We start from the raw sequence: 23,974 nt of genomic DNA, 5'->3' as shown, positions 1-23,974 counted from the left end.
ATGAGAATTATAAATAAAAAATTAAAATGGCAAAGATACAAACTTATAAAAACTAAAAATAAAAAATCCTATAAGAACCAAAATTAAAAAAATATCAATTTACAATTACTAAAATTTTAAAAATAAGCTTACAGAAATAAAATAAACAAATACTGAAAAAAACATATTTAACCCTTTTTTATTCATTAAAATTTGATTCTAGCCAAAAAGCCAACATAGTGTGGAATGTGGAGGTCCTCTTTTGTGACATTCTGAAACCCTTCCCCTATCCTCTTCTCACTCACTCACTCTCATACCCCAAACCAAAAACCTCACTTTCCACCATGGCAATTTCTTCAGCAGCAGCCTCAACCTCAAAACTCTCATACCCTCAACATATCCACCATTCTTCTCCTTCACCCTCCTCCAATTGCCTCTTCCTCAAAACACACACACCCTCCACAACCCACCTCTCCTCTTCCTTCATCCACCCCTCCACAATCCTCCCCCTCCCCCCCGCCGCTGCCACTACCCTCCGCCGCTCCTTCACCGTCCGCGCCGCCCGCGGCAAGTTCGAGCGCAAGAAGCCCCACGTTAACATCGGCACCATCGGCCACGTCGACCACGGCAAGACCACCCTCACCGCCGCCCTCACCATGGCCCTCGCCTCCCTCGGCAACAGCGCCCCCAAAAAATACGACGAGATCGACGCCGCCCCGGAGGAGCGCGCCCGCGGTATCACCATCAACACCGCCACCGTCGAATATGAGACCGAGAACCGCCACTACGCCCACGTCGACTGCCCCGGCCACGCCGACTACGTCAAAAACATGATCACCGGCGCCGCCCAGATGGACGGCGCCATCCTCGTCGTCTCCGGCGCCGACGGGCCTATGCCCCAAACCAAAGAACACATTCTCTTGGCCAAACAAGTCGGCGTCCCCAACATTGTCGTCTTCCTCAACAAACAGGACCAGGTTGATGACGAGGAGCTTCTTCAGTTAGTTGAATTGGAGGTTCGCGAGCTTCTTTCCTCGTACGAGTTCCCCGGCGACGATGTTCCGATTATCTCCGGTTCCGCTTTGCTTGCTTTGGAAGCTTTGATGGCCAACCCTGCCATCAAGCGCGGCGAAAACCAATGGGTTGATAAAATTTACGAGCTTATGGATGCTGTGGATAACTACATTCCCATCCCTCAGCGTCAAACTGAACTTCCCTTTTTGCTGGCCATTGAGGATGTTTTCACCATCACCGGTCGCGGAACTGTCGCCACCGGAAGGGTTGAGAGAGGTACCATTAGGGTTGGAGAGACTGTTGATATTGTTGGTGTTAAGGAAACTAGGAACACCACTGTGACTGGGGTGGAAATGTTTCAAAAGATTTTGGATGAGGCTTTGGCCGGGGACAATGTGGGGTTGTTGCTTAGGGGTATTCAGAAGACTGATATTCAGAGAGGGATGGTTTTGGCTAAGCCTGGAACCATTACCCCTCACACCAAGTTTTCCGCAATTGTATATGTTTTGAAGAAGGAAGAGGGTGGCAGGCACTCTCCGTTCTTTGCCGGGTACCGGCCTCAGTTCTACATGAGGACTACCGATGTTACTGGCAAGGTAACTGCCATTACGAATGACAGAGATGAGGAGTCCCAGATGGTTATGCCGGGCGACCGCGTTAAGATGGTGGTTGAACTTATTGTGCCTGTGGCTTGTGAACAAGGAATGAGGTTTGCTATTAGAGAAGGAGGCAAAACTGTTGGAGCTGGTGTTATCCAATCCATCATTGAGTAATTAGTAAGTTGTTATGAGATTGGTATCCCAACTACTTGACTCTTACACTGTGAGCAGATAGTATCTATCACCGACAATGGGCTTGTGCAATTGAGTTTTGTCATTTTACACAACTTGCTGTTATATCCATTTTGTTATATTTTGTAGGTTTCTAGATCATGTTTAGTCGAGTTGGACAATGAGTTTCCGCTTGTTTAACTTCCATCTTTTTTTATTGTTATGATTCATCTGTTAAGTACTTGAGCAAGATTCCGTAAATTTTTGCATGCCTGAAATTATGAAAATGTCTTACAAAGCTGAACAGTGTTTTCTCTTTAGTACATTCATGCTATGTTTGGGTGGAGGGTGAGTCACTTCCTTTGTTTGGATGTAAGAGGGGAACTCGTTACCCCTTGTTTAGGAGTTGAAGTAAAGAGAATATTAAGTTGTTTTCTCTTATTATCTTATTTAAGTTAAACTAAATACACTCTTTCCCCTATTTAGCCCCCAATGCAATGGGAAAGGTTTTAGTGGGTTTGAGCAGGAATCCCCTGTTTGAATTCTTCCAAAAAGGGGTTTGGCACACTTTTCCCTTCCATTGTTGTCCCCTTACCATTAATCCAGACCCAGCAATGTTTCTTATAATCTACAATAATGCAAGTATTACACTAATGTGGTTACCCCTCTTTTTTTATTAGATATGTTGAAATAATGTAATTGGTGTTGCTCATTATCCTGAGACAGTTGGTGCTCATGCCTGTTCATTTTGTGTGGTAGAAGTCTTACTGAAATTTTATTTTGGATGTATAGGTCTTTATTGAAAATAAGCATGCAATTAGCAAGTTAACTACTTATCTTGGCAGTCTATATGAGATTTAAGCTATGAAAACATGTCTCATGCTCTTCACACTCAGGTTAGAGGCCCTTTATGTTCAGAGTGTAGTAATATGTCCTGAATCCTGATCACATTCATATCATAGAAGACGTTTCCTTGTCATATTTATCTAAGTTTCCTTGGCATATTTATCCAAGATATCCATGACAAAATTGTTAGAGATAAACCCATAAGTGTCTCACTTCTCTTCCACTTATTTATATTTGTGTGTGTTTTAATATGTATTATGTCAATAGGTTCAGTTGACAAGATATCATGCTCCCCCCCCCCCCAACTTATACATGAAAGGGGAAATGAGGACTCATTTTGTTAACAGAATAAGTACTTGTATTCAATGATACGAGGGGATGGGGGAAGTTGTTGAGAAGTAAATTGGAACGGATAGAACTGGGTCTCTTGAATACCTAGGTGAAGGATAGGGAGATAATTGAGGGGAAAAGGTGCAAGCTGTGATGGTGGCTATGGAGGGTAGGGCTCTTGGTTGGTTTAGAAGGTGGGGAATCTTGCTCACAATTCTTTCATGGAAGGGTTTCTAAATAGCAGTAATGAGGCAATTTCAGCCTTCCATGAATAGAAACTCGTGCATTGCTGCTGGGTTTGAAGCTGACTATCACAGTGGAGTATTTCAGGGAGTGATTCAAGTTGTATGCTGACCTGCTGGGGTGCACCGAACTTATTATTTTTTGCATCTTCTGGTGAACTGAAATTCATGTGAATTCTTGATCTGCAGTACAACTTTTGTTCTTTAGCTCATCGTTACTACTGAAGATATTGTTTTTTGCAATAAAGATTAATCACTTTTTTCTCATTTCTCTCCAATTTTATCATATAGTTCCTTCGTCCTTTGTTAGTTAATACCATTTCCCTCTGAAAGTAGTTTCAGAAGTAAAAGGCCACAAGCTGGATTATTAAACGTGTGAATCTCGTATCTTTGATCTTATATATTCCAGCACGCAAACCTTTTTTATTTTGTTGCATGGAATGATTAGAAGATCAACTGCTAGCTAAATTCACTTGTTATATGTGGTCACGTGGTAAGCAACTGGGTGGTAGCTAAAGCTGATTGCAATTACATGCATAATTGACTAGAACTACCTGTGCAACTTCAATCATGGGACTTTTTTTAAACCCCACATTTTCTGGCATGATTTCCAACAACTTGGAGTTGCTGTTTGTCATTTGTGTTTGCACATGGCTTGATTTGCACAAACCTTTCCGTCTCACGGTATTTTTACATTTTCAATGCCGGAAAATTGCAACGTCAAAACATGAATGGAAAAAGTGCCTGCTATTTTAACCAAACCACCTAGAGTACTCGTAATGGTGAAAATTAGAGAAATATAGTAATGCATTGTTTGATTTTTTATTATTGAGCAAAATTTTATATTAACTTCAGTAAATAATCTGTGTTTAATCTCTCCTGGTGGGAATTACATAAATATTAAACTTAATAATATAAAAACAAAAACTATTTAAAAAGAACGTGAAGAGTGTTAATATTTTTTGATAAGTAAAATGATTTTAAAAATGAATAAATCGTTAGTACACTTCGATATTTTCAGTTTTTTCGGTAACATTAACGAAAGTATCCCTATTTTTATTTGCTTTTTCAGTCTTCACCTAAGAAATGAAGGAACAAAAATAACAGATCATACGATTTGTAAAAGTATAACTGTGACTAATGATTTGAACCTGTGGTCATTTCCGAAACTCTCGTAGATATGGTGGATAGAATCAACTTGATGTTAGTAATTTTGATTTAGATTTATCTGTTTAACCTTTTTCCATTTCTTAGAAACGATTAACTAGGAAATAACTTAAAAATGTAGTTAAATATGGTAAAGCAGATTGACGAACTTTTATATAGTGTACCAAAGACAAATTTAATTGAAAGATATAAAATATAGTTAAATACATATAACTATTGCTTAGCCTTAGACTACTACACATCCCCTAAACACATACAGCACAATAAAACTCAGTGCTTGTTGAATCAGCATCAGAGGCTATCTGAAAAGGAGCTGCAACTAATCCATACCCTGTGTGACTTTAAATTCTAGGAACACATTTACTCGAATATGGTTGACAATACCAACTGTTGAACAAAAGCTGCCTTCAGCCTTCTCTCTTGTTGATCCTTCTCATCACCTTTATCAGGTGCATCTGTGCTAGTCCTGCAAAAACAAAATCATTAGCAATATTTCAGCCTTGAATTTAAGGGGAAACTTTTCACAAGCCTTGCTTCTGTCTCTTTTAAAACCAAGATACATGATTGCTATCTACTACAAATCTTACAAGACATAATATGGTAAAATGAAAATATTTCATTTATGAATTTCAATTAATTTGTTTTGCAGTGTTGGTTAGAATTGCACGAATGCATAGGAAAATATATAAATTTTAAGGTTTAAATATTTTTTTACTCCTTATAATTTAACTTCTTTTTTATTTTTCGTTCTTGCAAAATTACTTTTTTGTTTTTAGTCCTTTCAAATTATGTTTGTTTTGTTTTTAAGAAAGAAAAACAAAATAAAGATAATTTGCGAGGACTAAAAAAAATTATAAGGACAAAAGGCAAATAAAAGCTAAATTACAAAGACAAAAAAAAAAAATTTAAGCCAAATTTTAAACAGGTTAAAAAGTTTTAGCCATGAGCAAATGTAAGGATTGGGGTCTAACTCATTTTTTTTTCTTTTTCATGTGTGGCTCTGACACTTCAACCATTAATAAACTGCAATCTATTCTAGAAACATTTAATGTACCAAATATTGGTCTGTATTAAAAGTAAATGATAGTAACCACTCATGATAACATTAATCTTTTCTTGTCACAAATATTTAACTAATCAAAGTGCTACCCTGACTCGGCGACTTCACAAAATTAAACATTGGGGATTTTTTATTTTGACAGAAACAACAAAATTTTCTAAAATTACTCAGTAAACCTCTCTTAAAATGCTAATAATTCTCGTAAGTAGTTTGCTAATGCTGTAATGTGAAGTTATAGGCAAAACTTGAGAGAAATAATCCTTCATAACAGATATAAGCTATTTAAGTGGGTACAATCTACATGTGCTTATTGACATATCTTTTCTTTTTTACTTCATTGACATATCTTATAAATGAATGATTTCATTGGTATTTAAAATCAAGTCCTGCAACTAGTGAGTTATACAGAATCAGTAACAGTGTCAATAACCAGCATTCTATTTCATCTTTAACTGATCAGCGACATTAGCTATCCTCCTAACCAACTAATCAGTTAACATTAGGTTGATACTGTAATAGCATACATTGTCTGTGAGTAGCTTAACTAAGTTCGACTTTAATTACCTATGCATTGGACGTTAATATTGCTGCAAATCATCTCCATTCTGACTAAATACTGGAAAATTTATAAAAAGCTTGAAACAATAAAGATCACTACGTCCTGAGGAAAGTGTAAACTGAACTGCTCTTGGTGATATTTCATTATTATTCGTGACAACTAGCAAGTTTATTTGAGGAAGTCTCGGTACAAGTCTTGGTATTCAACATCAAGTGAGACCATACAAATCAAGGACAAAAACTTTTAATACATAGTTGTGACAGAAAAAAGAAATTAGCTGGAGAATGTTTTAAATCATTTCAGTCATTTCATGGTTATGCCCCACATAATTGTTCAAAGAAATTTGAGCAGATTAATCTCTATGCAAAGCAAAGCTCTTTTACCTTCTAATTTCCAAGCCTCATTAACACGCAAAAAAGAACAGAAGATAGCAAAGACAACAAAGGGAAAAAAAGTAAATCTTCTATACGTCATGCTGCTCATGCACTCCCCACTATAAGTTTTCTCCTGTTATGCTAACTTACCAGTTACCACAATTACAAATATTGAAGGAAAAACTACCATACCTTTTTGCATTAGGAATGTCTATATCCTTATTGTTGGACCTGGAGTTTTCATCTGGATGGAAATTGTTAGACTTTGGAAAAGGCACGTTGCAGATAAATGGTGACAAAAGTGGATCAGTTATTGATTCTTGTTTGTTTCCCCTGGTGGCCAGCTTCTTGCCAAGCATTGCTGAGTTACCAGGCCAGATGCTAGATTTCTCAGGCTTCCACGCCCACTTCACATGAAATATTAATATATTGAATTGAGTTAGATAATAACCAAATGCCCATAAAGCCAAACATGTGCTAGATTACATTTTAGAACACATCAGATTTTAGATAAGTAAGCATACCCTTCGAGAGCTTGAATGTGTAAATTGCATGATTGCATCCTTCCCTATATTTTCTTCACATACGGGACAAACCTGATAAAAGAAAATAGAAGCAGAGATTTCAATCATGACTTACTTACCTAAATAGAAATGTCCCTATTTCATTTTTCCCAGTGATTAAATATAATGGTTGCTGGACCACTGGATCCTTTTCTTCTTGATCCAGATCAGGACAGTGCACCATATGAAGCAGACACATAAATTTTCTGTTCAGATTTATATAACTGCATTTATAATCTATAATAAAGTAATTCGACAGATACTAATTAATCAAGGAAAAAAGAAAATAAGGTTATAAAAAAATTGTAAAGTTAGCACTTCATGGTAAGTGATAACTTCTGCTAAACCTAAATTTTAAGAAACATAAAGACCATACCACATTTTTTAGGGCAGAGCAATGCTCCTCTTCGAAATTGCTGCAGAGCACAGGAACTTCAATTTCAAAATCACAAAATGGACATCGGAAATCACATCGGCCATCATTATCTACATCTGTGTAATGGATCACTGAATTATTATCTGTGGTTTAAAAGAGGTCAGTGAAGATAAAAGATGCATGTCATAGAAGGAGCATCTCAATGTCTCAAAAGAAAAGATAAAAGCAATAGGAAAATGAATGAACTGCACAAAATACACTAACGCAACTGCACAAGCTCAAAAAATACCCAACAATAAGCACAAAACTAGACACCACTTATGCTCCTTAGTAATTTCCTGGCACATGTCAAACTTGGTGCAGCCCTGAGCTAAAAATTTCCATATGATTACATATACCAATCTAAATACCTAATATCAGGTCATTATACATAATCCTATATTGTATGTACTTCACTCATGTACATGACAATGAATAGATCAGGATCTGGAGCAGTTTCCAAAAAAAGCCTGGCTCTATTTCAAAAAGCAGGGGCATCATTATCTCGTGTTCCAACAGTCCAATCAAGCACAAAAACAAATTAAGTTTGACTATTGATGATGGTCCATCATTGATAGGTCAATTGTAAGTATCACCATAATAATATATTTCCTAGCTAGTTGCTAAGGCTATTTGTATGCCTAACCCAGAAAATAAAAATAAAAATAAAGGTCATGTTCTGGTTCTCACTATCCCTCTGCTTAAATACTAACAGACCTGACTCTGAAGCCATACAATTGAATTCCTTCATAGTTGGAGGCCAATCCAAATTGAACCTATGCAGAACATGCAAAAATGAATCAGCTTCAAACAGTCTATTATGTGATTGGCTCTTTATTTCAATGTAAATTTTCATCCTTACGACTTACACTGACTAGCCTCCAATTCATTCAACTTTTTCCATCAACATCATAAGAAAGGACCCTGCTAGGTTGTAGGATTGAAGGAGCTAGACAACTAGTCATTATATAATAGGATCTTGGAGCAAGTAAAGGGTCAACAACATTTTATGGGAAGAGACACACATGGAAGCTCAATAGAAGCTCCGTTACATATTTTTTTAATCTTCTAATTATGTTTTACTTCTGATTAACAGATCGTACAGTTCATACGTGATATGTCTAAAGTAAGAAAAGAAAATTAACACTCTTGACACCAGAGAATGATTTGTATACATTAAAAACATGGATGTCCCTTTCATCGGCCTAGAAATTTACACACTGGAAAAGATTACATGCCACGATATAGCAAAACACTGACTTGACATGCAATTACCATAGTCTGTAAACACTTAGAAGTTAGAAGAGAAGTAAAAAAGATCAACTAGGTAAAAAGAATTAAACTTTCCAAATAAGTTAAAATCAACTTATAAATTTCAACTTTTCCACATGCTCTCTCATCCAACTTCTTCATAAGCACTAGTAAACTCAGCATTCTAGCCATAGAAAAATCTTAACTTTGGGTCTTACTGTTGAAAAGCTTTCATAAGCTAAAAGTTAATGCACACTACGTCTGAGAGCATAATGAATCTCTTCAACTTCAGTCACATAAACAAAGCCTAAATCACTTTTTATAATCGTAGTTGCAGGTGCTTGTGACAAGGAAAGCCTGACACTGGCAGAAACAGAAATCAAATGTAATGAAATTAATATGAGTTCACTTAGTTACCCAAAAATCACAAAAAGACAAATTCAGCTGAGAACTCCAATGCTTTCCCCCAGTTCTACCCACTCAAGAAAAAATCTTAGAACTTCACTTCAAAGGGCAATATGAATAGCAATTGGGGTTCATAAAAAACTGAGAACTCACAAAAAACCATAGCTCAAACAGCACAGGACAATAAAAGGGAATAAAATAAAAGAAAAAGAAAACAGAAAACAGAAAACAGAAAATGGGTACTCAAACTCAAAAAAAACAAAGCCAAAGATATGTCACTCCTGTAAGGTCTCGCTACGATTTACATGAATGAGAACAATCAATCTAGCAGGAGAACCTGTTCAATTCTCATAATGTGCAAAAAAAAATTTGGACCAGCGAAAGTCATACACCATAACCGAGATTATTCTCTAATCCAGGAAAAAAAAAAAAAACCTCAAACAAAACAAGTAAGAATAGAAAGGAAAAGAGGCTCAAATAGGAAGAGAGAAATCAAGGTACCAGAGTGAAGTCTAGCCGCTTGCACAGCAGAGAGGTGCTTGACAGAATGAAAACTAGTCCTGAAGTCGAAGTCCATGATGATGTCAGTCAGCTTCTTCAAACAAACACTGAGAGCACTTTCACTAGAACTGGTGAAAGGAAAATGTGTTCAGGTCTCAACTCAAAGGAGAAAAAAAAGGACTTTGCTTTCCCATCAGTGTTATCACCACCGGCTTTGTGAAGTTGCGAAGTCTTGCTGAGTCATGTTTGGCTTTTGACACTGGATGCTTTTCCGACACACAAAAAGATCAACATGATGGCTTACACTTAGCATTTTTTTAATGCTTTTTTTTTCATTTACTAATAATTTAATAACAACAACATTTTGTAACCACAAGACAACAAAGAAACCAAACGGCAAACCCCAACACACGAGACCCATCTTCATTAAACTTTCCATGAAATGATTATTTTACAAGTTGTACAATAATATTATAGATCCCAGAAAAATAACCAACTGCTTTATCAATGCACGTATTTCAATACAAATTCAAAAGATAAAAATAAAATAAACGTATTGACAAAATGATTTTTACCTCAGCCATAATTTTGCAACATAAACCAAACATTTTGCATTCAGTGTTGCAATATATTCGTCCACTACTTTACAGCTGTCAATTCTGTACACTTGATATTTTTTATTTCTAGCCTACCATGATTTTGTCTCCTTTATTGGCTAATTACTTAGCTACCCAATCCTGTACATTCTCGATTTCTCGGTAATGGAACACCTAAAACTTAGTACTTCTTCTTTCACATAAATAATTGTAATTACTAATGATACACAACAGAAAAAGTCGACTTTAAGGATAATTAAATATTAGTTTAATGTCTCAACTTTAAAATAAGTATCACTTTATGGATCAAATCAATATTTAAATATATTAAAATAATTTAATGTCTAGTTTAAATGTTAAGAAACTAAATTATATGTCAAAATCAGATCTTTGAAGAATCAAGTGTATGTCTCTAAAAGATTAATTTAAATCATTAGACACTTATATATTTATGAGCATGACAGTAAATGTATTCAAACAAATGCACATGTATCATTTTATAATAATTTTTAAAAGATTATAGATAGTTAAAATGAATTTCTAATCATCCTCAAGGTCAAGGCCATTTCAAAGATTTTGAAATGGAAAAAGTTTGAAGAGGAAGAAAGTAATACATTCGTTCTAATAATTTTTTATTAATAATTAAAATTTATTAAAAACTACAAAGTTATAAGCTGAACTAATTAAATAAGATATAAGACCAATAAGTTTCAGCTATAAATAAATTATGGGGTATTTCAAAACATTTTTTAACAAAAAAAGTTGTCATAAAATAATTTCGTATATCTTTTGGTTTATCAACAACATGACTACACTATACTGTAATCTTTTAATATTTACTACATAAAAAAAATTTAAGTTGGGAGAAAGCAAAATTTAATCACAAGTTCTTAAACTTATCAGTAAGTATAACAATTTTAGCTAATGTTATATCAGGTATAACTTCTATCAATTAATTTACTGACTCCAATCTTTGTCCACTTTTAAGGAAATTTTTTCATATTAATCAATATATTATTAAAAAAGATTCTCTTTAAATAATTGCTATCTGGTTAGCTAAGAGTGAACAAATTTACTATATCTAAAGCGAATCACATTTCCAGCCATTAATTTGCCTAAAAAAGAAGAAAACTTCGCTTCCAAGTCATTAGCTTTAGTGTCTAAAAACAAAGGGCAATTCAAATCTACAGATTTGAGCTTCAAGGCTGTATATGTTTCGTTATTTTGACAAAAATAACTGTAAAGTCAAATTTGTGGTGTCTAATCATAATTTTTCAGCTTCCCAAGCAATTTTTTTCCGGCATTTCCGTCCAAAGAGACTTATAAAATTGGATACTTCATCAGCGCAAGTGGTCCTAGTAATTAAATGCTGCATTTAAGATACCATTTTCTAGAGGAATGTATGTTTAAATTAAAAAAAAAAGTACATATTGAAGAATTTGAAATTATTTTATATTTTTTTAATAATAGTCTATTTATTAAGCACAAAAAGATTAAGATACTAAACATATTTAGTTCTTTTATCCAATACTTTATTTATTTAAATGAAAAAAAAAGAATTATAGCATAATATACTTGAAAACAGTATGTACTTAGGGTAGAATTAAATAGGAATTGATAAAGGCGTATGGAGCGGATCAAAGCAAAAGAACCAATGGGAAGTACTAGATGAGATGAGACAAATAAAAGCAGGACAAAGAATATAAGAACTTGGGAATTAAGGAGTTGTTGAAAAAAGCAACTTTGGTATGGAGGACACTAGTCACTAGGTAGTGCCGTGGCAGTGACAATTGATCACATATAGGGGCGATGCATCGCACATTCACAAAAGGCCAAAACACCTAACCTTAAAAACTAAAAAGGTTGTTTGAGCTTTAAAGTAGTCTTTTTCTAAAAATATAATAAAAGGTTGGGAATTGAATTTGTTATGTGTATGTGCAATGGAAAACACGGCAAGGCCTAAATTTGTGATATATTTTTTCGGCCTTTTACACCCACCTTTTCGTGCATGGTGATAACATGTTATGTCAAACCTTTTAAAAGAAACCAACTGGTCCCGGTAGAACTAGATTTTAATATTTTAACCAATGTTTTGAATTCAAATCTTGCAGTTGAAAAAAATAAAAGTGATTGAAAAGAAAAATTTTAATAAAAATGGCCAATTAAATTCTTTAATAAAAAAATTATCATTAACAAAATTAATGAATTTTTCGTATTTATAACATGCTAATAAAAAACTAAAACCTTTTAGAAAATGGAGTTGAAAAGGAAAATGGAGGAAATAAGAAATATTTAAAGAAGAAAATCATGAAATGGGCTGAGTCATCACCATCTTTCAATAACAATGACATGGATCTGTCGCTATGGTGTCGCCAGACTAAAGTCCAGGCATTTTAATATGGCTGTTGCTAATTCCATCTCCCTATTTACTAATACACTCCCCTTTTGATTTTTCTTCCCTAAATTACCCCAGAAAAAATACAAGCTTCATCTACCCAAGATGCTACACATAATTTTTTTTCCTAATACTGACACGAATAACACTTTAAGTTTAGACATAAAACTTTCCTAAACAAAATTAAACATACAAAAGAGTTCTAAGCAATTTTGTCCTAGAATAACTATCAACTTCTCATTATCAAACACTAATATTGTAGAGATTTTTTTCGAATCACCATGAAATTGATCTAGAGTAGCACTTAATTTGTTAACAAATAATTTGACTTGTTTGACCATGTTTAATGGATTCTTACATTCTAATCATTTTTTTCTTCTATTTATTAGACTTGAACTTCAAACATTACTTAAGAAAATCAAACTTAATTTTTTTAGATACATTGGTTACTACCATTGTAAACACTATTCCATTTAATAAAATTTAGTTATTAATGTTGACATCACCAACTTCTAAATATGTATGTTTATGATTTTTTTAATATTATTATTCTTAAATGACTGTAGATATTTATATATAAGAGATACAATGAAACTTATCTTATCCTAACTCTGGCAAAGAGAATTGATGTATTCTGTAGGATAAAGAGACATTCAGTGAGAGTGAGATTGATTTTTAACAATTAAGCATTTTTTTCCTAAAAATTCCAAATAAACATGGTTAGCAAAATCCGGTTATGGAAACCCATGGATGGACTCGGATCCGAAAAAAGCGGCTAGTGTTAAACCCTAGCAATTTGAATTTCCCCAACGCTGTTGGAAATGCAACGCTCCAACGACGTTGTCGGTGTGTCCCTCTGATCTACAATGAATCGTTTAAGGGCAATTGTTGTTAACCTGAGGTTCCTCGAGTCGCCACTCGCCAGCCGAGTCACTGCAACTCGGTCTCTCCTACTCACCCGGAACCAGGTGACTCATTTCTCTCTCTGCACTCCATCTCCCCTTTTGGATAACTCTCACCATTTTCTCCTTCCCAACATTCATCAAAATCTCTACTTTTCTTCGAAACCAAATTCCATTGTTGAACTTGTTTTGACCAGCGATTGGTCCAAGGGTTTAGAGCAAGAGTTAGAAAAATGCTATCCATCCATGACCCATGAAACTGTTGTTTACGTTTTGAAGCGGATGGAAGCAAACCCAGAAAAAGCTTGGTGTTTTTTCAATTGGGTCAGTGCCAAAGAATGGTATAGACCAAGTTCGTCACTGTATGGCTTAATTCTCAGGGTCTTGGCCACTGAGGAGACGATAAAACTATTTTGGATTACTCTACGGACTATGAAGACAAAAGGGTTTTATTTTGATGAAGAGATGTATTTTCCAATATTAGCGGGTTTTAAAAGAAAAAATATGAACAAGGATCGTGTGTCTCTTACCCGCTTCTATAGTCAGGGTATTCAGGAAAATGCAATGCAAATTGTTGTCACCAAGGTGGTTGATATCATTTCAGGGTCTGAATGGGGTGATGAGGTTATGAGTAATCTTGCAAAGCTTGAAATTCGGATGTCGGATAATTTTGTAACAAGGGTTTTGAAAGAGCTTAGAAATTGTCCTTTAAAGGCCTACGAGTTCTTTAATTGGGTTGGGAAGCAATCTGGTTATGAGCATGATACAGTGACTTACAATGCGATTGCAAGAGTTCTCGCGAGTACTGACTCAATTGAGAAGTTTTGGAGTGTGATTGAGGAGATGAAGAGTGTGGGTCATGAATTGGATATTGATACTTACATAAAGATATCAAAGAAGCTTCAAAAGAATAAGATGATGGAGGATGCTGTCAAGCTTTATGAGCTTACGATGGATGGTTCATACAAGCCTTCAGTTAAGGATTGCAGCCTTCTTTTGAAAAGCATCTCTGCAAGTGATGATCCAAACTTGGATTTAGTTTTCAGGGTTTCTAAGAAATATGAGTCAACCTGGCACACTCTCTCCAAGGCAATCTATGATGGAATCCACAGGTCTTTGTCAGGTGCTGGGAAACTTGATGAAGCTGAGAGTATTGTTAATCATATGAGAAATGCTGGCTATGAGCCTGATAACATCACATACAATCAAACAATTTTTGGATTTTGTAAGATGAGGAAGCTTGATGAAGCATGTAAAGTGCTGGAGGAGATGGAATCTTGTGGATTCATCCCTGAAATTAAGACTTGGACCATCTTGATCCAAGGGCATTGTGTTGCAAATGAAGTAGATAGGGCATTACTTTGTTTAAATAGGATGATTGAAAAGGGCTGCAATGCAGATGCTGCCGTTTTAGGTGTTCTAATAGGCAGTTTCCTTGGTCAAAAGAGAATAGATGATGCATACAAGTTGCTTGTAGAGATTGTTAGTAAGCATGGTACATCTCCGAGGCACGGTACATATGCGAAACTGATTGATAACCTACTGGGAATTGGGAAACTTGAGGAGGCACTTGATCTTCATTGTCTGATGAGGAATCACGAATTCACTCCAATCATTGAACCCTTTGTGCAGTATATTTCTAAGTTTGGGTCTATAGAAGATGCTATAAAATTCCTGAAGAGTAAGGGAACTCCCCGGTCCCATTCGGTCTACTTTCGTGTTTTTAAATCTTTACTCGGAAATGGTAGACTCTCTGATGCCAAAGATCTATTGAGCAAGATCCCCTATATAAGTAAACGTAAAAAAATCCTTGAGCTCTTTAGTTCAATGGAGAATTGCACGGTGCACGGCCTCAGTCATATCAGCCAGTAATGCCATCATTTTAGAAGGCTTATCCTTGTTAGCTTCCTTATTTATCTAACAGAGATGGATACGTACATGCTTGCAATTCATAATATGGATTTTTTTAAATGGGATTGTTTTTACTTCCAATATTTGTTCATTTTCTTATATTAAGTTGATATCTTTTTTCTGTAATGGTTTATAATTTTTATAGTTAAATTCAAATGTGTTTTGACTTTTGATAAGGGCCTGAGTTGACTACTCAATTTGGAAAAAGAATGATGTTATCATTTCGTTGTTTTTGTTTTGTTTCGAAGATTTCCTTCGTTGCTAATGCTAACTTGAGCTAGTAAGAGGCAATATTAATAAGGATGTCAAAAGTTAATGGTGCTGTACCTACTTTATGCCTTTTTAATTTCACATCATAGTTGCCTTTAAAAGGAGCAAAAAGAGTTAACAGCTCATGAACGTTCACATTTCTGTTAAGACTGATTAGTCCAAAGTTTGCAGGACACTGATCCTATCTTTAAATTCAAAAACACTCAAGATTTTGCTAAGGTGAATGCTTAAGCATGGAGTGGTTGCCCCGGGTGACTGTAGTGTCATGGAGCAGCTTGTAGTGGCAGCAAATTAAGAATGATTTTAAAGCTGGTTTGAATTTGGAATGGTATATGTTATCATTTTTGGTCCCCTTTAATTCTTTATCCATGATTTTGGTCCCATTTTTTTTGTAATTTTAGTTTTCATATCTTCCAAAATTCACAATTTTAATTCAATCCTCAATTTTGTATGCATTTTATTTCTTTCATTATTGTTCAGTTAAACTTTAGATTTAACATATTCATTTAAGGTATCATTAAAAAATAATTAAATTTATGAAAATGTAAAAATTAAAAAAAATATGCAAAATTGAAAATTGTACTAAAATTGTGAATTCTTTAAAATGTGCGAACTAAAATCATGGAGAAAAATAAAAAGGACTAAAATTCCATATCAAGATTTAAAGGGACAAAAATTATAATTTAGGTTTTTGTTTTTCATTATAGTAGAAGTGAAATGTTGAAATATTGAGTTTTTATAATAATAATTTGTTTAAGGATATTTTTATGCCGTTTTTTTTATTTTTATTATCAAATTGAGTTGTGACTAAATTTAATATTCACATCAAACTTCAAGTATTGAGATCACCTTCAATATCTAATAGTTACTAGAGATTTTAGCCTTTTATCTCTCTTTTTTTTATAGTTATTTTAGCCTTTTATCTATGAGGTGAAAAATATTAGTAATTTTATCAAATTATTTATTGGCTACAATTTTTGTCCAATTTTAATATAAGTAGCCATGAAAATAGGTTGTTGTGCAGATCAATGAGCCTATAGACATAAACATCTTTTTAGGATTATTATTATTATTATTATTATTATTATTAAAGAAACTAATCCACCTGGTCTAACAAATGTTTTAAGTGACTTAATGCTTTACCTTTTTCTTTAAATAAGCTTTAAAAGATGTTTTAGTCCAATTTTTTAATAAATAAGTTTGGTCTATTCGGTCTTAACTCTTAATTTTATGAGCTAGCCATGAGCTCCCTAAATAGTTATATAATTTAATAAACAATTCTATGTCTTTGGATAAATAGACAATTTTTTTTCAAATCATGTCTGCAATTGAGTAATTAATAAACATATTTTATAATGGATCAGAACAAATATTTTATTTCATTAGAAATTTACAAATGATATATAAATTTTTAATTCTCTACTATTTTATTTTAAATATATTATCCATCATAAATTGATGATTTGACTAAAATTTGTAAAGATGAAATAATTATTTTATAATTTAAAAACTTTATTTCATGTAGTGCACCTCAAATTATGGAAGAAGAAAATTAGGACTTCTGCTTTCACTCCAACTGTGTCAATTCCGATTCCACTCTTTACCAATGCTCCAACATTAGCGTTGTTCTTCTGATCTGCAATGAATCGTCTCAAGGCAATTGTTGCGAACATCAACTTCCTCGAGTCGCCACTCGCCAGCCGAGTCACTGCAACTCGGTCTCTTTAACTCACTCGGAATCAGGTGACTCATTTCTCTCTCTGCACTCCATCTCCCCTTTTGGATCAATCTCACCATTTTCGCTTTCCCAACATTCATCAGAAACTCTACTTTTCTTCGAAATCGAATTCCATTGTTGAACTTATTTTGACTAGCGATTGGTCCAAGGGGTTAGAGCGCGAGTCAGAAAAATGCTGCCCATTCATGACCCATGAAACTGTTGTTTACTTTTTCAAGCGGTTAGAAGCAAACGCTGAAAAAGCTTGATCTTTTTTTCAATTGGGTCAGTACCGAAGAATGGTTTAGAGTGAATTCGAAACTGTATAGCTTAATTCTTAGAATCTTGGCCACTGAGGAGACGATAAAACAATTTTGCATTACTCTATGGACTATGAAGAGAAAAAAGTTTTATTATGATGAAGAGATGTATCTTCCAATTTTAGCTGATTTTAGAAGGAAAAGTATGAACATGGATTGTGTGTATCTGTTAGGCTACCTGTAAAGCAAGTGTATGAAGGAAGGACCCATGGCAAGTATAAGCTGAAGCCAGAGCAGCAGCCAGAGCAGCCAGAACCAGAGTTAACTGTAGCTGACTAAGATCAGTTACAGTTTAGTAGTTAGTCTTATAACTGATTTAGGTCAATCAAAGGTAGTTAGTTAGCTAGTCTTTAGCTATAAATAGAGACTAACCGCCTAGAATTACTCATTCGGTAATCATGGTGGTTGGTTAGGGAGGCTAGGATCTAATTCCTAGTGTATCTTTGCACCAAGAGATTAATAAAACGAGAGTTTTGGCCAGTTCTATCACTGCTATCAGAGCAAAATTTCGATCCTGAGATGTGAAGCTGTTCATGGTTTTAACGCGAGGAGGCATGGATGTGCGTGTGGAATTTCTGGAACAAGGCTATGAAGGCATGATCAATACGCATGAGGATGTCGCGAGTTTGAAGCGTTTGTATGAAGATGAACGCATTGAACGAGCGGAGTTGAAGGAACAATTAGTGGAGCTAATTGTGACGGTGTGGAACTTGCCGTGCACCAATCATGGAAGCGGCAATCGCGACCATGTGGAACGCCAGAATCGCGATTATCGCGATCGAGATGCGAAATGGCGGAAACTCGAGATTCCGATTTTTGTCAGAGAAGACGCTTTTGGCTGGACGAATAAGGTGGAACGTTATTTCGAGATTAAAGGCGTGGAGGAAGAGGATAGAATCCATGCAGCAATGGTCGCAATGGAAGGGAAGGCACTAACCTGGCACCAATGGCGGGAATTTTGCGCGAAAAACCCTAATTGGACTGATTTCAAGCAAGCTGTGATTCAGTGATTTCAGCCTTCGATGAACCAAAGCCCATACGAGCTACTACTTAGTCTGAAACACGAAGGAACAGTAGAAGAATATCGCGAAAAGTTCAAATTATATGCAGGTCTGCTGAGAGGAAGAAAACCTGAGTACTTGAAAGGGATATTCCTGAATGGGTTGAAAGATGTGGTGAGGGCAGAGCTGAAGTTGCATCCAGTAAACTCTCTCCCTAAATTGATGGACTATGCGCAACGGATAGATTAGAAAAATTCACTAATAGAAAAAGGTAACTCTGGAGGAAACAAAGGGGGTTCAACTAGAAGTTACAGTTCATCAAGAAACTATAACATGGGATCCAGGAAACAAAGGAATCACGACAAAAACAAGAGAGACGAGCTCAAGCTTAGAGTCAAATAGTTTGAAGTCCACTAGAGCATACAGAGGCAGGCCTTTTAGGAGGCTTTCAGATGCTGAGTTCCAGGAGAGGGCAGAAAAAGGACTTTGTTACTGTTGTGACGGGAAATTTAGCCCTGGTCATATATGTCCCAATAAACAATTCCAAGTCCTTATTTGGGAGAAGGACAAGATGAAGAAGACGAAAAAGAAGAGGAGGCAAGGCATGAGAAATAGCTACAGAGCATTTAGTTGTCCCTATATAGCATGTTAGGATTGACTTCAAAAAAATCCATCAGACTTTGGGAAAAAATTGATGAAAACAGAATCATTGTATTAGTGGATTGTGGTGCCTCTCATAATTTCATTTCTGTTGCAGTAGTGAAAAAACAACAAATACCAGTCACAACCACTAATCCATATACTGTGGAAGTAGGGGATGGACGAAAAATCAGGTGTGAGGGAGTATGCAATAATGTAAAATTACAGATACAAGGAATGCAAATCCAGTAAGACTTATTTGTCTTTGAAATGACTGGAGTGGATGTGGTATTAGGGATGGAATGGTTGGCATCCCTAGGTGAGATAAGGGCAAATTTCAGAGAGTTAACTCTGAAGATACCTACAACTGAGGGGTCTTTCACCCTAAAGGGAGAACCTGCAATGGCCAGATTTGCTATTTCGTTGAGGTCCATTGTCAAGGTACTGTGGAATGAAGGAGAGGGATTCCTATTGTGCTATCAGGACCTACAAGCTGTACAAGAAGCAAACCTAATGCCTACATGGACAGAAGGTATCCTCATTACCGGAAAAATGAAATTGAGAAGCTAGTTGATGACATGCTCAATTCAAGGGTTATTCGGCCCAGTATTAGCCCTTATACAAGCCCTATTATGCTAGTGAAAAAAAAAGATGGAGGATGGAGATCTTGTGTGGATTACAGGGCTCTCAATAAAATATTTGTCCCCGATAAATTCCCTATACCTATTATCGATGAACTGCTAGATGAATTAGGAGGTGCAATAATCTTTACTAAACTTGATCTTAAATCCGGTTATCATCAAATCAGAATGAGGGAAGAAGATATTCCAAAAACTTCATTTAGAACCCATGAGGGTCATTATGAGTTTGTAGTAATGCCTTTTGGTCTTACGAATGCCCTTTCCACGTTCCAAGCCTTAATGAATGAGGTCTTGTGGGCATGCCTAAGGAAGTTTGCCTTGGTATTTTTTGATGATATCCTCATCTATTGCAGAAGTAAAGAGGATCATGGGACTCATGTGAGAGCTGTCCTATCCCTCTTGGCTGAGAATAAGTTGTTGGTCAATAAGAAAAAATGCAGTTTGGGGCAGAGTTAGTTAGAGTATTTGGGGCATATAATTTTTGGGGAAGGTGTAGCTGCAGATCCCCCAAAATTAGAGGTCATGAGAAGCCGGCCTACTCCTAGCGATGTGAAATCCTTAAGGGGATTTCTTGGTCTCACAGGGTATTACAGACGTTCGTTCAGGACTATGGTAGAATTGCAAGGCCCTTGTACAACTTGCTAAAGAAAGATGGCTTCAAATGGAATGAGGAGGCTGAGGAAGCTACCAGAAAATTGAAGATTGAAATGGCAGGAATTCCTATTCTCTTTGTACCCATGGCAAGTAAAAGCTGAAGCCAGAGCAGCTGCCAGAACCAGAGTTAACTGTAGTTGACTAAGATCAATTACAGTTTAGTAGTTAGTCTTATAACTGATTTAGGTCATTACAGTTTAGTAGTTAGTCTTATAACTGATTTAGGTCAATTAAAGGTAGTTAGTTAGCTAGTCTTTGGCTATAAATAGAGACTAACCGCCTAGAATTACTTATTCGGTAATCATGGTGTTTGGTTAGGGAGGCTAGGCTCTAATCCCTAGATGTATCTTTGCACCACGAGATTAATAAAATGAGAGTTTTGGCCAGTACTATCAGTATTTACCCGCTTCTATAATTGGAGCATTCAGCAAAATGCAAGTGTTTGCACCAAGGTGGTTGATATCATTTCAAGGTCTGAATGGGTGATGAGGTTATGGGCGAACTTTCAAAGCTTAAAATTCACCTGTCAGATAATAATTTTGTAATAAGGGTTTTGAAAGAGCTTCGAGAAACTCCTTTAAAGGCTTGCGGTTTCTTTCATTGGGTTGATAACCAATCTGGTGTGAGCATAATACAGTGACTTACAATTCAATTGTAGGAGTTCTCGCGAGAACTAACTCAATTGAGAAGCTTTGGCGTGTTGTTGAGGAGATGAAGAGTGCAGGTCATGAATTGGATATTGAAACTTACATAAAACTATCGAGGATGCTTCTTAAGAATAAGATGCTGGAGGATGTTGTCAAGCTTTATGAGCTTATAATGGATGGTCATTGTTCGTATAAACCATCAGTTGGGGATTGCCTGCTTCTTTTGAAAAGCATCTCTGCTAGTGATATGCCGGATTTGGACTTAGTTTTTAGTTTTCAGGATTTCTACGAAATAGTCAACAGGGCATTCTCTGCAAGGCAATATATGATGGAATCCACAAGTTTTTGACAGGTGCCGGGAAACTTGATGAAGCTGAGAATGTTGTTAATCATATGAGAAATGCTGGCTATGAGCCTGATAACACCTACATACAATCAAGTGGTATTTGGATTTTGTAAGATGAGGAGGCTTGAAGAAGCATGTAAAGTGCTGGAGGAGATGGAATCTTGTGGATGCATCCCTGATATTAAGATTTGGACCATCTTGATCCAAGGGCATTGTGATGCAAATGAAATAGATAGGGCATTACTTTGTTTACATGAGACGATCGAAAAGGGGTGCAAAGCAGATGCTGCTGTTTTGGGTGTTTTGATAGACAGTTTTCTTAGTCAAAAGAGAATAGATGATGGTTACAAGTTGCTTGTAAAGATTGTTAGAAAGCATGGTAAATCTCCGCAAAATACATATCTGAAACTGATTGATAACCTATTGGAAATTGGGAAATTTGAGGAGGCGCTTGACCTTTTGTGTTTGATGATTTCACACACATTTACTCCATTCAGTGAACCCTTTGTGTAGTATATTTCAAAGTTTGGGTCCGTAGTAGATGCTGTAAAATTCCTGAAGGCATGGAGTAAGGGAAGTCCGCAGTCCCGTTTTGCCTACCTTCGTGTTTTTAAATCTTTACTCGGAAAAGGTAGACACCGTGAGTCAAAATATCTGTTGAATCGCTTGGTGCACCGCCTTGATTGTATCAGCCAGTAATGCCATAATTAATAGCAATTTTTTAGAAGGCTTATCCTTTCCAGGTTCTTTGTTCATCTAACATGGATGGATGTGTACATGCTTACAGGAGACTGATACCATTTCTAAATCCAAAAACACTCAAGATTGCTAAGGCGAATGCTTCAGCCATCTTGCTCTCTGGATCAGCCATTTAGTGCTGCTAGCTGCTCATCATTGTATTGTATATTATAACGAGAATGCTTAAGGGCACGATACCTTCTTCGACTACCGGTACACGAAATGCTAAAATAAATTATCCGTGTTGCTGTTTGGTCTGCATCTTTCCATTTATTTTTCTTCTAATAATTTGTTTGTCAAGAGTAGCATTTATTTACTGTTGTAATTAAAAGAGATTCAGTTGCATAGGAGGTCTTGAATTTGGTTTGAAGAGGGCAAATGAAAGCTCATGTTGAGACGAAGGACACTTTGATGAGCTTTGAGCTACAATACACTTGAAGGAACCTAATAGGCTGAAGAAATTATACTCTGGATTGTAGTTAAGTGATGCAAATGAAAACCTTTGTTCGTTTTTAATCTTTTGGGTTAAGTACTTAACTTTTTCAAAATTGGGTTTTTAGTGGGTAAATTTTAGTTTGACTAATCAAGATCTCTTAATTTTCTTTGGATTAAGGTTTTTAATCCCTAAACTTTTGATTGACTAGTTAAGGTTTCTTAACTTTTTTTACTAAGTATTTTAGTTCTTAAACTTTTGAAATTTTTTATTTTTAGTTTTTAAAATCTCATTAAATAAATTAAAATAATGAGTTCAAATTTTTGTTTAGGTTTAGGGACTTAAAACTAAAATTATAAAAGTTCAGAGATCTTAGTCTGTCAAATAAAAGTTTAGAAACTAAAAATCTTAATGGAAAAAAAATTAAAATACCTTGACTAGTTAATAAAAATTCAGAAACTATAAACCTAATTTTGAAAAAATTTAAGGGACTAAAAAATCACTTAATTTCAATTTATTAATTATTAGATATTAGATATAACTGCACGCAAATTTTTAGTAAAGGTCATTCAAGGTGAGGTAATAGATTACTTTTACTACTATCAATCTGCTTAAACTAACTCATGTTTTAAATCTGTTAAGAAAATACCTTTTTCGAAAAAAATAATTTGTTATTGAAATACAACGTACTTTCTAATGATTCTAATGTATTTTTATTATTGAGTGAAATTAATGTGAAACTTATTCAATGATGAATGAATCGAAATCCACTTTTGAGAGCAAGATTTATCTCATTTAATAAGTTTTATATTTGTTTTTTTGTCAATAATTAAAATTATGTGCTTATAACATTAAAAAAAGATATTGAGGTAAGTGAAAAGATATTTTGAAAAAAAAATAATTCTAATTTTAGATAAGAATTCATGAATTTGTTATATGAAATATTAGTGACATTTTCTCTTACACTCTACACTCTTTTTTAAATATTTTTTATGTCTTTTAAATATTTTTTATGATTTATTAGGATTTATTGAAAATCATTATTTTAATGAGAAACAAAATTTACCAATGATAATTTTTAATAAACTTTAAATAATCATAGAGAACATCATTTTTTTATAAAGCATGTAAGAGAGAATGTCATTAAAATTTATCCCTATTAAACTTCAATTCTTCCTTAATTCATTTATAGATTGAATTTTGGAGGAAAAAGAAAAATAGAGATAACTAATATTTTTTAATTTAATCATTTTTAAAATAAATAAATAATAAGTTAGTATAAATTTAA

General features: G+C 35.0%; 3 protein-coding genes, 1 long non-coding RNA gene and 1 pseudogene across 7 annotated transcripts; 4 read left to right on the top strand and 1 right to left on the bottom strand.

Annotated features, from left to right (window-relative positions):
- The first annotated feature begins 197 nt into the window (after positions 1-197).
- On the top strand, positions 198-3,424 carry LOC114391780 (elongation factor Tu, chloroplastic-like). The gene has a single exon (XM_028352733.1). It carries the CDS (start codon positions 324-326, stop codon positions 1,764-1,766), a length of 1,443 nt encoding a protein of 480 aa, XP_028208534.1. The 5' UTR covers positions 198-323; the 3' UTR covers positions 1,767-3,424.
- A 1,045-nt stretch (positions 3,425-4,469) lies between these two features.
- On the bottom strand, positions 4,470-9,789 carry LOC114391781 (protein DEHYDRATION-INDUCED 19 homolog 5-like). 4 transcript variants are annotated; one of them, XM_028352737.1, is made up of 7 exons: positions 9,477-9,779; positions 8,189-8,933; positions 8,037-8,095; positions 7,281-7,396; positions 6,866-6,937; positions 6,534-6,748; positions 4,470-4,814 (listed from the first exon to the last, which is right to left on the bottom strand). In XM_028352737.1, the coding sequence occupies exons 3-7, from the start codon at positions 8,068-8,070 to the stop codon at positions 4,709-4,711; spliced, it is 543 nt and encodes a 180-aa protein (XP_028208538.1). In that variant the 5' UTR covers positions 8,071-8,095; positions 8,189-8,933; positions 9,477-9,779; the 3' UTR covers positions 4,470-4,708. The 4 variants fall into 4 exon arrangements, with proteins under 4 accessions (XP_028208538.1, XP_028208535.1, XP_028208536.1 ...); XM_028352734.1 differs by having other exon boundaries at positions 8,037-8,933; positions 9,477-9,789; XM_028352735.1 differs by lacking the exons at positions 8,037-8,095; positions 8,189-8,933 and having other exon boundaries at positions 7,281-7,423; positions 9,477-9,782.
- Positions 9,790-13,333: 3,544 nt separating this feature from the next.
- On the top strand, positions 13,334-15,241 carry LOC114393554 (pentatricopeptide repeat-containing protein At3g48250, chloroplastic-like). Its single transcript, XM_028354909.1, has one exon. It carries the CDS (start codon positions 13,334-13,336, stop codon positions 15,239-15,241), a length of 1,908 nt encoding a protein of 635 aa, XP_028210710.1.
- A 1,845-nt stretch (positions 15,242-17,086) lies between these two features.
- On the top strand, positions 17,087-22,769 carry LOC114392061. Its single transcript, XR_003662232.1, has 2 exons — positions 17,087-17,293; positions 22,303-22,769. It is a non-coding gene; the product is annotated as an uncharacterized LOC114392061 (long non-coding RNA).
- Positions 17,292-22,514, top strand: LOC114392060 (annotated as a pseudogene).
- Positions 22,770-23,974: the final 1,205 nt, after the last annotated feature.

The sequence above is a fragment of the Glycine soja genome, chromosome 17 (assembly GCF_004193775.1).
Source record: "Glycine soja cultivar W05 chromosome 17, ASM419377v2, whole genome shotgun sequence".
Taxonomy (NCBI): Eukaryota; Viridiplantae; Streptophyta; class Magnoliopsida; order Fabales; family Fabaceae; genus Glycine; species Glycine soja.
This window is presented reverse-complemented; position numbering and strand designations above follow the sequence as displayed.